This window comes from Cetorhinus maximus, chromosome 11, assembly GCF_964194155.1.
Source record: "Cetorhinus maximus chromosome 11, sCetMax3.hap1.1, whole genome shotgun sequence".
Lineage (NCBI taxonomy): Eukaryota > Metazoa > Chordata > Chondrichthyes > Lamniformes > Cetorhinidae > Cetorhinus > Cetorhinus maximus.
This window is the reverse complement of record NC_135889.1, coordinates 80,036,151-80,051,343: the sequence shown is the minus strand read 5'-3', so window position 1 is coordinate 80,051,343 and position 15,193 is coordinate 80,036,151. Positions and strand designations below refer to the sequence as shown.

The 15,193-nt window shown below is 43.6% G+C and overlaps 1 protein-coding gene across 2 annotated transcripts in view; it reads left to right on the top strand.

The window, feature by feature from the left end:
- Positions 1–245: 245 nt before the first annotated feature.
- grb14 (growth factor receptor-bound protein 14) overlaps positions 246–15,193 on the top strand; it is a 144,396-nt gene continuing 129,448 nt past the window's right edge. The window contains exon 1 of one of the 2 annotated variants that reach the window (XM_078552299.1): positions 246–487. In XM_078552299.1, coding sequence (XP_078408425.1) covers positions 425–487 — 63 coding nt within the window. In that variant the 5' untranslated portion in view covers positions 246–424. The remainder of the gene's footprint in view (positions 488–15,193) is intronic. The other variant, XM_078552301.1, reaches the window with a different exon arrangement.

Sequence of the window (15,193 nt, the reverse complement as noted above, 5' to 3'; positions counted from 1 at the left end):
CAGCTTTAATACTGAATTTGAGAGGTCTAAAACAAGAATTTCCTGACTAGCAACAGATTTAAAACTGTACTCTTGTTTTAGCAGTCAGGAAATCTTGTGTTCTTTAAAACCATAAACAAAAAGAGAATTTGTTTTCAAGGGCAAAGGAGGAGCTTTTAGTGGCTGTGATTGGCCGTTGATATGTCCTGTCCTATGACCACATCTCTTAATTAGTTTGGGAAGTACAGGATTCACATAGGCTGGGTGATATTTGTTGATCCTTTAACTCAGTATTATGTTTTGATAGCAGCCTCTATGCAACGACAAAGGAATTTTGTGTACAGTGTGTTGAGCCTGCAAGGAATTTTTGTCAAGAGTTTCCATCAACCACATAACAGATTGGTCTTTTATGGTTGCTTAATGGTATGCTTTTTGAAGAACAGACATGAGCTTGTATGCACGACGAGTCACATTGCCTGCAATCACTCCACTTGTACTGCAGAAACGGGTAAGGTAGCCTTTGGTATTTGTGTTCAGTTCTCTTTTTAAAAACTAATTATTTGCAAGTCTACTGCTTAAATAGGGAGTTCTCTAAACTCTATTGAGCCAACCCTATTAACTGCTTAAAGACTGAAGGAGTTTTCCATTTGCGAATATTTCACCTTGATTAAAGTCTTGCAATAGTTTATAATGAATTGTGTATGATCAATGGCTTAATTGTACTTGTAAATCTGTTGGGTAACTCAATAAGGAAGGAACAGAACCAACTAATGTAGCTGTTTTATTGCAAAATAATAGATAACATTAGAATACTTAGTGTTGAATTACATGTCAATTACAAATAGATCATTTAACATGAGCCACAATTGACAAGCAATTAGATTATAAACTGGATGTTCTGATATGACGGAAATTCCACTGAATTGATAGTATGATGGACTATTTTGTGCCTGCTCGTTCCAGTGAAGCTTTTAGGATCAGACTCATTTATGTGTTGGCATCCTGCTGATACTTCTACTGCTGCTGATTTGCATACCTCAGGTGCGGGGGTGGTGGTGGGAAGGAAATTGGCTGCACTTCGTGCTACTACATCTAGGAGGTCCTGGGTGGAAAACAATTTGTTAAACAGAATCTTCTGCCTGGCTTGGCAAAATTAGACACCCAGCAATTGTTTGTAATTGGCATGATAACCCTTCCTTTTTAACACCCCTGAACAACCTACTGCCAGAATTCCATTTGCAATGCTGAACGCCACCTACTGGCCAGAGTTGTTAAGACGGTAATGCCCAGAAATCTGTTCTGTGTCCCTTTTCCCATCATTAACAACTGGTATGAATAAATATAAGGGTAGATTTATTCAACGCATGTTGTTATTTTCAGCCAGAAAACCCACAAGGGATGGTGTCCCTAGGACCTTGGTGGAACATTTCATTGGCTTATCGGGTCGCTGCCTTGCTACTATCAGAAATCAAGCAGTGTTGTGGAAAATCTGTCCCTATAAGTTATCCTTTATGAGTTCACCTGAATAATTGAGAAACCTGTCTATAAATAAATCTTGCGTGCTTTATATCTGCAAAGCCTAGTTTTCTAGTTGTTTCTAACTAGAATTGTTACTAACAATTAGTTGATAGAATTAATTGTTTTGGCGTTTGGCTTTCTTATTGCCCCTACCATATGGTCCTTTTATGACCTTGAGGATCATAGTTCAGTGCCAAAAGCTGCATATATTTGCCTTACTAAGATGCCTCATTATGAAGATCATGGACATTGGCTGCAAGAGACATTTATACGATTCATACAGGACACCACCTATTCACTACTATATTTAGTCAGTTGAAGAATCTATTGACCAGATATGGTGTTAATAAGTCTGCAGGACACATATCTGCAATGGTGCTAGTGTTGGCCACTGGCACAGCATAACTGCAAATTGGCGGGAGATAACCGGTAATATCGGTGAAGTCCTGCCTCGTGGCTGTATGAAACTGATCCCCAAGACTGTTGAATAGAGTTTAGAGAACTCTCTCTTTAAGCATTAGACTTGAAAAATAATAATTGGCATAAAGGATTGTGAAAAATAAACTTGCTAAAAAGGATCTCAAAAAGGCTTGAAAACATTAACCATTCATGTTGGTGTGTATCTTTTAAAGCTCCTCCCTCCAACCTGATAGCCCATTTGGAAGTCTTTTCCTTGAAAAACAGAAGGTCAAATTACCCAGAAATGTTATAATTTATTTTGTCACCTTATAACCTAAGTAATTACATTTACATTAAATGTCCTTTGTTCTGCAATAGAGCATTTTTGATTATCCCACAGTGCTTAATTCTCAAAAGTTGGCATCTCTGGGAGTGACGTTTGGTGCAAAATAAATAGAGGGAGGAGTTCTAATACCATAGAGCCTGTTAGTTTCACTTTAGTGCCAAAATAAATTTGTGATAGTTATCTTGATAATTAAATGACTGCAAAACTCAGTAAAAGCATTTGCAAAACTAATTGAAATTCTTCCATCAATCCTCAGCAGTTGCCTTGCAGTCAGTCTCTGAATGCTGTAAATCGCAGCATTTAAGTCGATCCAGCCTATACCATGACCCCATTTTTCCAGCCCCAAAAATCATGTCTTTGCATATACTCGGTATATAAGTCGATCCCACTGCCCCCCACCTCACTTTTCAGCCACAATATGCTATACCTGAATTAATATTCAGCATCAATTTCCCACCCCATAAATGCATGTTTTACTTATCGGCACCTTATAACTGAGCACTAAGGATCAAGCAGGCGAAACGGACTGTGTTGCAAAGATGAGTGGGAGTTTAAGACGCACCCACTCTTTGCATCGGCTGCCAATGACATTTCAAAATGACGACCACTCACACCCACACCGGTGGTTCACTTTTATACCCAGCATATAGTTGACCCTGTGTTTGGAGGGACTTTTTGAGGTTTCAAAGGTTGACTTATATGCCAACATATATGGTATTAAATTATAATGCAGTACTCTACAAAAACTTTCCTTTTTACATATTCAAAACTTTAAATGGCTAAATAAGTATTAGGAATCTTGGGTCATTTTTACATGGAGGGGTTAAATTAACTTAATAATGTGTGCTCAGCTTTATCTTGTAGAAGGACTACCTGATCATATTAGGTTGAAAGTCTTTTTTGAGAATGTGCCAACAAGATTTGCTTTCAGATGAAAATGCTAAGAGAAATCAGCAAGCTCTTTAGTCACTACATAGAAAAGTCAAATAGGTTAGGAACTAATGTACTAGGGATGATTTTAACCCTGCCTGGTAACCAGGTGGGTGGGTTGTAAAATGGTTGCCTTCCTTTAGGTTGTAATTTTAATCAGCTTTTCAAATAGTTGAACAGGATATCTGCTGGAAGGTAGTGAGGTCCATCTTTAAAAGATCATCCCAGGCGCCAGTGATGCCATCCCAGGCCAATTTGGTGGCAGTGAACCCAGAGCCAGAGGAGACCCAAAAATAAGATTATTTTAATATTGGGCAGAATTTTTAGGTCGGCAGGTGCTTGCCCAACCTGATTGGACGCAGAATCATGCGAGATGACGTGGGGCAAGCATCCCGACATCTTCCCGCGACTGTGCGATATTTTGGTTGGTGGGCGTGTGCCAAAGTTGGAAGCTACGGTTAAGACAGTTAAGAAGACAATTAACCTTGTTAAAGTAGCAATTGTCCCAATTTTTCATCCATCCAACCTTACGGTTGGCAGATGGGCGAATCGGCTAGGCGGACTTTGCATTTTTGATCAAACCTCATCCAAGGGCAAGATGAGGTTTCCATTGTTAAATGTAAAAAAAAAATCTATGGACAGCATTTTTAACATGTATATGTTTAGGTGACTGATTGTGATGCCTGGATATTTTTTTCATGATTTTAAAAAACTATTTCCTGCTTTTCAGGTCTTCAGCCCCCCTGAGGCAGCTTTGTGCCTTCAGGGAGCTTTCTGTCAGAGCACGCCCGCGCCCACGTTAACGTCAGCACCTGCCCTCCACCTGCCCTCATCCCGGCAACGCTGAGCTTCTCAGCACATACTACACGCTGGCTGGCCGTTAATTGGCCAGCCAGCGTGAAATCGTGATCGGTGGTCCATTCCCTGGCCGATCCCGGACCCGCCGATTGTGGCCGCCTGCTGAACTCAAAATTCTGCCCATTATTTTTTTTGTTTTCTTGTGGCTCCACAAGGAAACCTCCCTTGGCCCCTGAATTCCCTTCCCCCTCATATAATTGTGAGCTCTCCCTTCCTATTTTCCTTCTCACATTACCACCCCGCCCCGCTCCCACCCCTGCACTAACCATAACCCAAGTACTGCACTTAATTGTCTGTTGCTCACCCATCAGCCCTTTGCATGTTGCCCTACACTGGTTCCTGGATAAGCAAATTCTCAATTTTTAAGAACATAAAATAAATAGGAACAGGAGTAGACCAAACGGCTCCTCAAGCCTGTTCTGCCATACAGTAATACCCTGGCTGATCTTCTGTCTCAACCCCTTTCCTGCCCACTCCCCATATCCCTTTGTTCCCTAAGAGATGAAGAAATTAACTCTCTCTGCCTTGAGTACAGTCAAAGGCAGAGCATCCACAACTCTTTTGGGGTGGAGAATCCTAAAAATTCATAACCCTCTGGTTTGAGAAATTTTTCTGCATCTCAGTTCAAGACGATTGACCTTTTATACTGAGACTGTGTTCCTGTTTTCTTGACTCCCCTGCCAGGGAAAACAACTCACCAGTGTCTACCTGTTAAGTCCCTTCAGAATCTTGTATGTTGGAATGAGATCATCTCTCATTCTTCCAAATTCCAGAGAATATAGGCCCAATTTACTGTTTATCAATTGATAATCTTAGGAACCAATTTAGTGAATCTTGCTGTGCTGCCTCCATGACCAGTATATCCTTCCTTAAATATGGAGACTAAAACTGCGCACACTATTCCAGGAATGATCTTACAAAACCCTATACAACTGTGGCAAGATGTTCTTGTTCTGGTACACCAATCCCCTTGCATTGAAGGCCAACATGTCATTTGCATTTCTAATTGCTTGCTGTATCTGCATGCTAACTTTCCATGTTCCGTGTAAGTATACACTCGAGACTCTGAAGATCAACATTTAAAACATGTTCACACCTTCTAAAAAAAGCTTCTGCTTTTCTATCCTTCCAACCAACTTGAATAACTTCATGCTTCCTCATATTATGCCCATCTGCTATCTTTTGTCACTCACTTAACCTGTCTATATTTCTTTGCGGCCACTGTGTCCCCCTCACAGTTTACATTCTCATCGTCAATACTCTCAGTCTCTTTGTCTACGATTGCAAATAGCTGGGGCCTCAGCACTGATCAATGCGGCACGGCACTCCACAAGTCATAGCCTGTCAAGTTGAAAACACCCTGTTAATTTGTATACCCTGCTTCCTATCTGTTAACCAATCCTCTACCCATGCTAATATATTACCTCCAACTCCATAAGGCCTTATGTTGTACATTAAACTTTTGTGTGGCAGCTTATTGAATGTCTTTTATACTAGTTTACTACTCTATACAAGTATACTACATGTAATGGCTCCCTTTTTATCTGCCCAACTAACTACATATTAAAAAAATTGTCAAATATTATTTTCCTTTCATAAATCATATTGACCCTGATTACACCACAATTTTCCAAGTGCATTGTTAAAACTTAGTGATAAGTTCAAGCATTTTCCTGAGGTCTTATGTCAGGCAACTGGCCTGTAGTTCCCTGTTTTCTCTCTCTCTCTCTCTCTTTTGCTCCTTCTCCTTTCTTAAATAGTGATGTTACATTTACTAACTTCCAATACACTGGGACTGTTCTCGAATCATAGGGACTTTGGAAACTCATAATCAATACAGCCACTATCTCTGTAGCTGCCTTTTTTAGAACTCTAGGATGTAGGCCAACAGGCCCTGGGAATTTGTCAGCTTTTCGTCTCTTAAGTTTCTCCAATACTTTTTCTCTGCTGATGTTAGGAACATCAGGGCCAGGATTTCCCGGTCAGTAAGTTGGAGGAGGGGGGGTGGGGGGGGGGAAGGAAGGCGTGGGGTCCGCTCGCTGACACGTAAAATGACGTGGGGCGGAACTCCCAACATCACCCTGCCTCATTTCAATTTTCAGGTGGGTGGGGATTCAGCAAAATCAGCTGTGCACCCGCTGACCTGTCAATTGAGGCCATTGACAAAGTAATTAAAGTACTTAATGGGCCTGCCTGTCCAACCTTAAGGTTGGCAGGCAGGCCAGGAGCCCTGGTGGGCATTGGAAAAAGCATGAAACCTCATCCACGTGCGGGATGAGGTTTCATGTAGGTTTTTAAATTTTTAATAGAAGTGTTAATGAAAGTAATGGACATGTCCCAACTCATGTGACAGTGTCTCATGAGGGGACACGTCAAGGGATTTTTTTTTTTCTATTAACATTTTTAAATTTGGCACCGATCTCTCTTAGGCAGCACTTAGCCTCAGGGAGATGAGTATGCTCTTTCGCGCGCATGTGCGAAAGAGCGCACTCTCAGTTTAGGGATTCCCCCCCTGCCACACAGGGAGCACATAGCGCTTCCTTGGGAACGTCACGCTGGGCGGGCCTTAATTGGCCTGCCCATGTAAAATGGTGGGATGCCGATCGGAGGCATGCCTCCACGTGCCCGCACTTAAACTTCCCCCCGACAGGAAGAAAATTCTGCCCCAGGAATATAGGACTTAGGAACAGAAGTGGGCCATTCTGTCCATCGAGCCTTCTCCGCCATTCGTTAAGATCATGGCAGATCTGATTGTGGTCTCTAATCCATCTTTCTGTCTGCCCCCCTATAATCCTTGACTCCTCGTTTATCGAAAATATATCTAATTCAGTAACCCTGCCTCCACTGCTTTCTGGGAAAGAGAATTCCACAAACTAATGATCCTCTGAGAGAAAACTTCTCTAATCTCTAATGGCCCTAAATTTCTCACTCTTACTGGCTCCTAGGTTTCCCTCTATTTCTGATATCTGATTTATTTACAAGATAGATACAAAGGGCCGGATTTTCAATCTGGAATTGGTACCCAGATTTGATCCTGGTCCCAACCCCGTGCCACGTTAGCTTGTCAGCGATGTTATGGGATTTTTGTATGCAAAGAGCCTAATTGGCTCAGGTGCCAGTTTGTTGTCCAATTATCAGTGCTGAAGCAGCCTGAAGGTGGGACCCAGTGACCAAGAATTCTTTGAAATGGTGAATCTAACCTCATCTCCTCTGGAGATCGCCTCCTCATCCCATCCATGGCTCCACTCAACACACACGCACGCTTGGCATCCTTCTCATCTGGCCTGGCATGCACCTTGTTCACACTCTCTCCATCTGTCTTTAGGCAGGACAAGATTGCTTCCTTGTCCAAGGCTACTTCTTCTGATGAGCAGTGCTTGTGTCACTCAGATGTGAAACCTTTCCGCACAAGATAAAGGCAGGTGTTTCAGTCTAAGGCCTCTTCCCTGTTCAGTGCGTAATCTTCAGACCAAAGTGATGGTCCGCCTCACATTTCTTGGAAACATTACTGATGCTTGCACCTCGATGGTGCTTGTCATTGCTGCCAGAATGTTGTGGGCAGGAGTCACAGAGTTCTGCCATTCTTCCTGTGTGCTCCCAGCACCTTTTGAGGTGGGGCAGTCTCCCCATTTCTTCAGTATGTGTGTCCGGTGATGCTGTGTTCCTGAAGGAGTCAGGGCTGAAGGTTGACAAAGAATTGGGTGCATTTAAAGTTTCACGGCTGAGTCTCCAAGATATGACCCTGATCACAGAGCGCAAGTGAGCTGCCCTCAGCCAAACAGGAGTCAGACATTCACAGATGCTATGTGAAGACCTATGGATCTATGGACAGCATGTCGTCACCATCCTCCTGGAATCTAGCAACTGTTAGGGCCTCTGCTGCATCTTCATGACATGAGCCTGAGCACTGAGGGTATGTGCGCTGCCATCAGCCACGCAGGGGTCAAACATTCACAGGTACAAGGTGAGGATGTCAGGACTGTCCTCACTGTATTTCATCATCATGCTCCCCGAATCTTGCGGCTATGAGGGCCTCCCGAGTACGCCTGCCTCATCTGGTCAGTGTGATGGCCTCATTGCCACAACCTTGGCTTTGAGGACCCCATCACTGTCATCCTCTTTGATGTCCTCCTTATCGGAAGAGACGTGCATCTCTTCCACCTCCTCCTCAGCCAGGTCCTCCCCCCATTTCAGCGCCAGGCTGTGGAGCACGCAGCAAACTACGATGATGTGCGACGCCGTCGGTGGACTGTATTCCAGTGCTCCACCAGACCTGGCGAGGCACCGGAGCCTCGTTTTCAAGATGCCTATTGTTTGCTCCACCAAACTCTGGGTCGCTCTGCTGCAGTCTGAGGCCAGCACATGAGCGTCATCAGCTACGTCCTCTGTGGGTTTCCCTTGCCCAAAAGGAACCAACCCTGCAGCCTCTCTGGACCCTGGACAATCCCAGGGGTCTGAGTCGTCGATGCTCCCTGCGAATCGTGCGCAGACCTCAGGGATGCGTTTGTGGTGGTCACACACCAGCTGAACATTCAGCGAGTGAAACACCTTGTGGTTGACGTAGTTGTCTGCTTTTTGCACCCTGCACCTGTCGAAAACCTGAGATCTGTGCAAATCCCAGCGTTCTTGCTTCCTGGCTTTTCTGATCTCGATTGAAATGCAAAAAGCTCTGTGCCTTCATGAAGCTGGCGTCCATGACCTCCTGGGCAGACTTGTGGCTGGAGGCTTGCAAGATCCCGCACAGGTCACCTGTGGAGCTCTAGAAGGAACCACTGGCGTAAAAATTGAGCGCCGCAGTCACTTTTACAGCCACGGGCAGTGGATGCTTCCGTGTCCCCGTAGTGCCAAATCCTGTAGCAGGCGGCATACGTGACTGATCAGTTCCATAGACATGCTCAGTCTTTGGCGACCCTGGTTCTCAATCATCTGCAGGAATGACAAGCGCTGTCTATAGACCCTGGGTCTAGTGAAGCGCCTACACGTGACGGCTCGCTGTGGATCTTCAGCTGTGTGCGCAGAAGGCCCTTCCATCAATTCGACTTGAGGGAAGTGCTCCTCCCTTTGCCAAGCCAGGCACCTCCGCTGCTGTCCTTCTCTGGTCTCTGTACACCATGAGGCACACCGCTAAATCACCAGGCTGCATGATCCTGATGATCTCCTGTAGGATCAGAGAAAGGAATGTGAGGGTTAGCATATGTGCCCTAAGAACCTCTCTTGGTTAAGTCTGAAGGCCCTTTCACACATGCAGGAGAGTGCTGGCCACCACTTAGGTGGCCAGTGTGTAGTCTGCTCATTGGCTGTCTGAAACTCCTCCCACCTCCGCCCCACTCCACTTGACCAATTGGCGGCAGCTTCGACCACTGGCCTGCATGCTGTGCTCTCAGCTCAGGTGCAGGCATTCTTCTAACCGCACTGCAAGGCTGCTCTGTTAGCTTGAACCATGACGAATACTGGTCCAAACCTTAATAAAGACATTGCAAGGGGCTGTGAGCGCCTCCACCATTGACTCTGCCATGAGCACCTATCACAAGGGGGTTCTACAACTTGCCCAGTTGGCCAATTGTACTGCTGCCTCCTAAAACACTCATTAATTTGCAGTCTGTGCCCGAGGGGTGAAAAGTTCTGGAGCATTTGGTGGCACTTTTATGCTTTTGCATTGCTTGAGTGGGCAGAAAAGCTTCAAAGGCCCGACTCCAAGCATGTCAATGGAGCTGCAGCTGAACTGTCTCAGCTGTGGAAGAATGCTAACTTGTGACAAGCTTTTCCAAGTGTGTGGCCGCCCCCCTCACCACCCTCCTTCCCATCCCCATCCCCCCACCCCCCCCACCGCCAGCGTGTGCTTGTGTCCTTTCTTCAACCTGTGCCCCCCAACCCCCCAATGCATGGCGTCTCTTCCTTATGTCCTAAGGGTGGTGCTCGCCAATGCTGCGCAAGGTTGTGAGCACTCACCTCCCAGTTCCGCTCAAAGTTCAGCCTGACAGGCGCGCACCTTTTAAAGGCAATCATGAAGCACTCCGATGCTGGCGGTAAATTTGATGTGGGGGGATGATTCCGGCGAACAGGACTTATAATGAGATGCTCAAGTATCGAAATTAGGTTCCTGATGTGCGGTGGTGGGAAACGCAGCCCACCATTGACGTGGAACGGACAATCTCAAACTGGTTTCCCACCTTCTCACCATATTTTCCGCTCACGCCTGCTGCCAACAAGACCAGATGATTCCGCCCTGACTCTTGAGCGGTACACCAGATGTCTTGGGTAGCACCTTCTTCTCCTTGCAGCCTCCTGCTGTGCTCCCCTGGCCTCCTCCTGACCAGGGCAATGCATCTCATTATCCCGTCCAATGTCGGAGCATCCTGTTCTCACCTCTACTCCTTCAACTGGTGCTCATTCATGCGCTAGGGCTTCCTCTACCAATCTCTGCTGCTAAAGTGATGCCAGCAGCCTGACGTCCATCTCAAGGCTTCCACATCTCACTATTGAGAAAGCCTTTCAGCTCAAACCTGGCAACTCTTTGCCATTGAGTAGCTGAGCATTATTCTCTGCTTCTTAATTATGTTGACCAGTGCATCCATCAGCCCTCACGACAGCTACATCTTGCCGTGTCCCAAACACTGTTTTCCCCCATCTACTGATGGAAAATTTAAAACTGCTCCGCTGAAACCTTTTAATGATCTCAGCAATGATGCCTTCCGTGAGCCTCCTTTTTCAATGCGTGTCCACACCTCTGTTCGCCCCCATGGGAAACTGAAAATCCTGCCCAAAACATTTGTTAAACATCTCTGCCATTTCCTCATTCCCTATAATAATTTTTCCTATCTCCATCTCTAGGGGACTAATGTTTACTTTAGCCACACACGTCCTTTTTATATGCTTGTAAAAGGTCTTGCAATTTGTATTTGTATTACTGGCTTCTTTCCTGTCATCCTATTTTTTTTCTCTTCATATAAACTTCATGTTTGCCCTTTGCTGAGTTTTAAATCTCTCCCAATCCATCAGGCTTACTATTCTTTGCAACATTTTAAGCTTCTTTTAATCTAATACTATCCTTAACTTCCCTAGTAAGCTACAGATGGATCGTTCCTGCTTAGTTTCTGTTTTATTTTAATGGAATTTATTTTTGTTGAAAATTTATTTAAACGTTTCCCACTGTTTAATGACTATCATACTTTTTAGTCTATTTATCCAACCAACCTTAGCCAGCTCTCCCCTCATACCTATGTAATTGGCTAAGTTTAAGATTCCTGTTTTGGAATGAAGTATGTCGCTCTCAATCTTAATATTAAATTCAATTGTATTATGATCACTTTTTCCAAGAGGATCTTTTACTATGAAACTAACAATTAACTTTGCCTCATTACACCATAATAGATCTAAAATAGCCTTATTGCTAGTTGGTTTCACAATGCAGCAATATCATGGAAGTATTCTGCAAACTCAGTTTCCAGACTACTTTTGCTGATTTGATTTATTCAGTCCATATGAAGATTAAAGTCGTCCGTGATCATTACGTTGTCTTTGTTGCAGGCTCCAATTCTGTTGTGCTTAATGCTCTGTCCAAGAGTGTAACTATTGTTAGGCAGCCTATAAACTACTTCCACCAATGTTTTCTTACCCTTGTTATTCATAATCTCCACCCATACTGAATTTACTTGCTGATCTTCTAAGCTAAGTTCCTTTCTTACTCCTTTACTATCAGGCTACTCCTCCTTTTCCATTCTGCCTGTTCTTTCCAAATATAAAATACCCTAAAATATTTATTTCTCAAACTTGTCCACCTTGCAACCATGTCTCTGAACAGCAATTAAATCCAACCTTTTTAGCTCTATTTGTGCTGCTAGTTCATGTGCCTTGTTATCAATGCTTGTGCATTCAGATAAAGTCTTTAATTTTTTTAACCAACATTCTTTGCACGCACCTTATTTGCTGATGCACTATGTGGTGGCATAGTGGTATTGTCACTGACGGGTATTCCAGAGGCCCAGGATAATGCTCTGGGGGCCATGGCAGATAGTGAAATTTGAATTCAATAAAAATCTGGAATTAAAAGCCTGACGACGACCATGAAACCATTGCCGATTGTTGTAAAAACCCACCTGGTTCACTAATGTCCTTTTAGGGAAGGAATTCTTACCTGGTCTGGCCAACCTGTGACTCCAGACCCACAGCAATGTGATTGACTGTTAAATGCTCTCTGAACAGGGGCAATTAGGGATTGGCAACAAATGCTGGCCTAGCCAGCGATGGCCACATCTTATGAACAAATTAAAAAAGAGCTCACTACGTTCCCGTCTCACTCTGCTTAACTTTACCCAAATGGCTACACTGTTCTATTGCCGTGACTTTTCTTAGATTTCTACATTTCACTTCACCTGACCCTTCGCCCCCGCCCCTCACCCACTTTTTAGCTTAAAGCCTTTAGGTCTTTGACAGTGGAGCCCAGCCACCTAAAATCTGTCTATTTCACCCCTGCACACTTTCACTTCTGGTAATCCAGAGACTCAGAGTCATGTACTGGGGTCCCAGGTTCAAATCCCACCACGGCATATGGTGGAATTTGAGTTCAATAAAAATATGGAACTAAAAGATTAATGATGACCATGAAACCATTGTCGATTGTCATAAAAACCCATCTGGTTCACTAAAGGGAAGGAAATCTGCCATCCTTACCTGGTCTGGCCTACATGTGACTCCAGACCAACAAGCAATGTGGTTGACTCTTAAATGTCCTCTGAAATGGCCCAGCAAGCCACTCAGTTCTCAAGGGCAATTAGGGAAGGGCAGTAAATGTTGGCCAACCAGCGATGCCCACATCCCATGAATGAATAAAAAAAAAGCCACTCCTCCACTCCTCAGTCCTAATTTAGAGCAAGCCCTGTTCCCCTATGACCCCTTGCGCTCACTGACCTACATTATCTGGGAGTCAATGCCTCCATATTAAAATTCTCATCCTTTAACTCCTAGCTGGAGTTAAATTCAGACTATATTTCGTTTCATTTATTGATTTATTATTTATTTATTTTTATTCATTTTTTAAAATCCCTTTTCCCCAACCACCTCCACCCCCCTCCTCCACACAGGGCCATCTGTCATTTTTTTCTATGTTCTTCTTTCACAGAGCGCTGACCCTTGTTCTACTATTAACACATTCTGCTTTCTTACCTTTATGCCATTATCAGCACCTTCTTTAGCCTTCACCAGTGCTATTAACACTCCCTTTGTCTTGTGTTCGTGACATCTTTGTCAATCTCTCCTTAGCCCCCACCTATCACTGACCTTCTATCTTGCTTCACCTTCTCCACCCCCTTAAACAGTATAAATTCCTTCATATTTCTACTTCTCTTTAGCTCTGAATAAGAGTCATACGGACTCGAAACGTTACCTGTTTCTCGCTCCGCAGATGCTGCCAGACCTGCTGAGTCCTTCCAGCATTTTCTGTTTTTGTTTCAGATTTCTAGCATCTGCAGTATTTTGCTTTTATCAGACTATATTGTGTTTGCTTCATTCGAGCAGCTGATGCTTCCAGAGTAGAGACATACTCCACAGATTTTTAAGTTAATGCTGAAACTGTGCCAGCAAGCAAAAAGCAATTGCGAAAGACATAATTATAGACACTGGCTCTAGTTAATAGTCTAGAAACAATGTTGAGATAAAAAGCCTAGAAGAGGCATAAAAACATGTAAAAAATCTGCAAGCACTTCTCATAATTTGGACACTGTTAGTGTGCATCACCATTTTATCATATGTACTTTTTGGGTAAGCAATATGAGACAGGAAATGAAACTGGACTTAAAGCCTCTTAGCATTATCAGAGATTGGAATGTTAGAAAGATATGTTGCAGATGTCACTTCTGTTTTGCATTTTCTGGAATTGTCATTTTAGATGTGATGTGATCTTTATATATCTAAAGATCATTGCTGAAAAAAAAATTTCATGGGAGTCCAAAACTCAAACAATTCTAACTACTGGAAGTAAATTTTACCTTAAATTGCACATATGGTTTGATAAGCTCTTAAACTGTTGTGAAACGCTAATAATTAGAAAAACTGATGTGAACCTACGCATGCAAGGCTTATCCCACTGAACTTTCAAAGGTTAAATTTATGTAAAATGCCTGGAATTTATGTTTAACATTACATTTAACTCAAAGGATTAGACTGCAGCGGGATTAGGCTGCAAGTAAATAAATTATGAAACATATTAAGCAGATTATTTTCCATATATCTTGGTTTCCAATAAGCTGCAGGAAATCTATGAAAAATAGATGGTTTATAACAGAATATTAGTAGAGGTTTATGGAAGCTGGTCCATGAGATATTGAAAATACTGCTGAATAAGCTGGCCCTCAAACCTCCTCATGACTCTGTCTGCACTACATACCCTTTTTCTCCATTAAATATTTAATTTTCTGGACTACACATTTCTAATCATGCAATCATAAGATATTTAACAGATGAGACAAGCCATTCAAGCCCCCTAATTCATCCATCCAGGAACATTCTTAAGTACCTCCCCCGCCCGCCGCCTCCATTGCTGTGTTTAATATTTTCTTAAACGATTCCAGCATTCTATCTGTAACTCACTTCTGTGTGTTGGTCATCATCTGTGTGAAGAACCACCTCCTGATATCTGTCTTAAAATTACCATTTACTAATGTGTCTTCTCCTCCTGTCATTAACATATTTCCTATTAACCTTTTTTTAATCTATTCGTTTACGGGATGTGGGAATCACTGGTTGGACCAGCTTTTTATTGCCCATCCCTAATTGCCATTGAGAAGGTGGTTTCAATCTCGCTTTCCGAGATTCCTTCTCCCTGGAGCTGCAGCCTTCAACCGCTGCAGTCCATGTGGTGTAGGTAAACCCACAGTGATGATGGTTCTAGGATTTTGACTCAGTGATAGTGGGGGTACAGCGATATAGTTCCAAGTCAGGATGGTGTGTGACTTGGAGGGGAACTTGCAGGTGGTGTTGTTCCCATGTGTCTGCTACCCTTGTCCTGCTTGTTGATAGAGGTCATGGGTTTGGAAGGTGCTGTTGAAGGAGTATTAGTGAGTTGCTGCAGTGCATCTCCTAGATGGTACGCACTGCTGCCACTGTGTGTCAGTGGTGGAGGAAGTGAATGTTTAGGTGCTGCATGGGGTGGCAGTCAAGCGGGCTGCT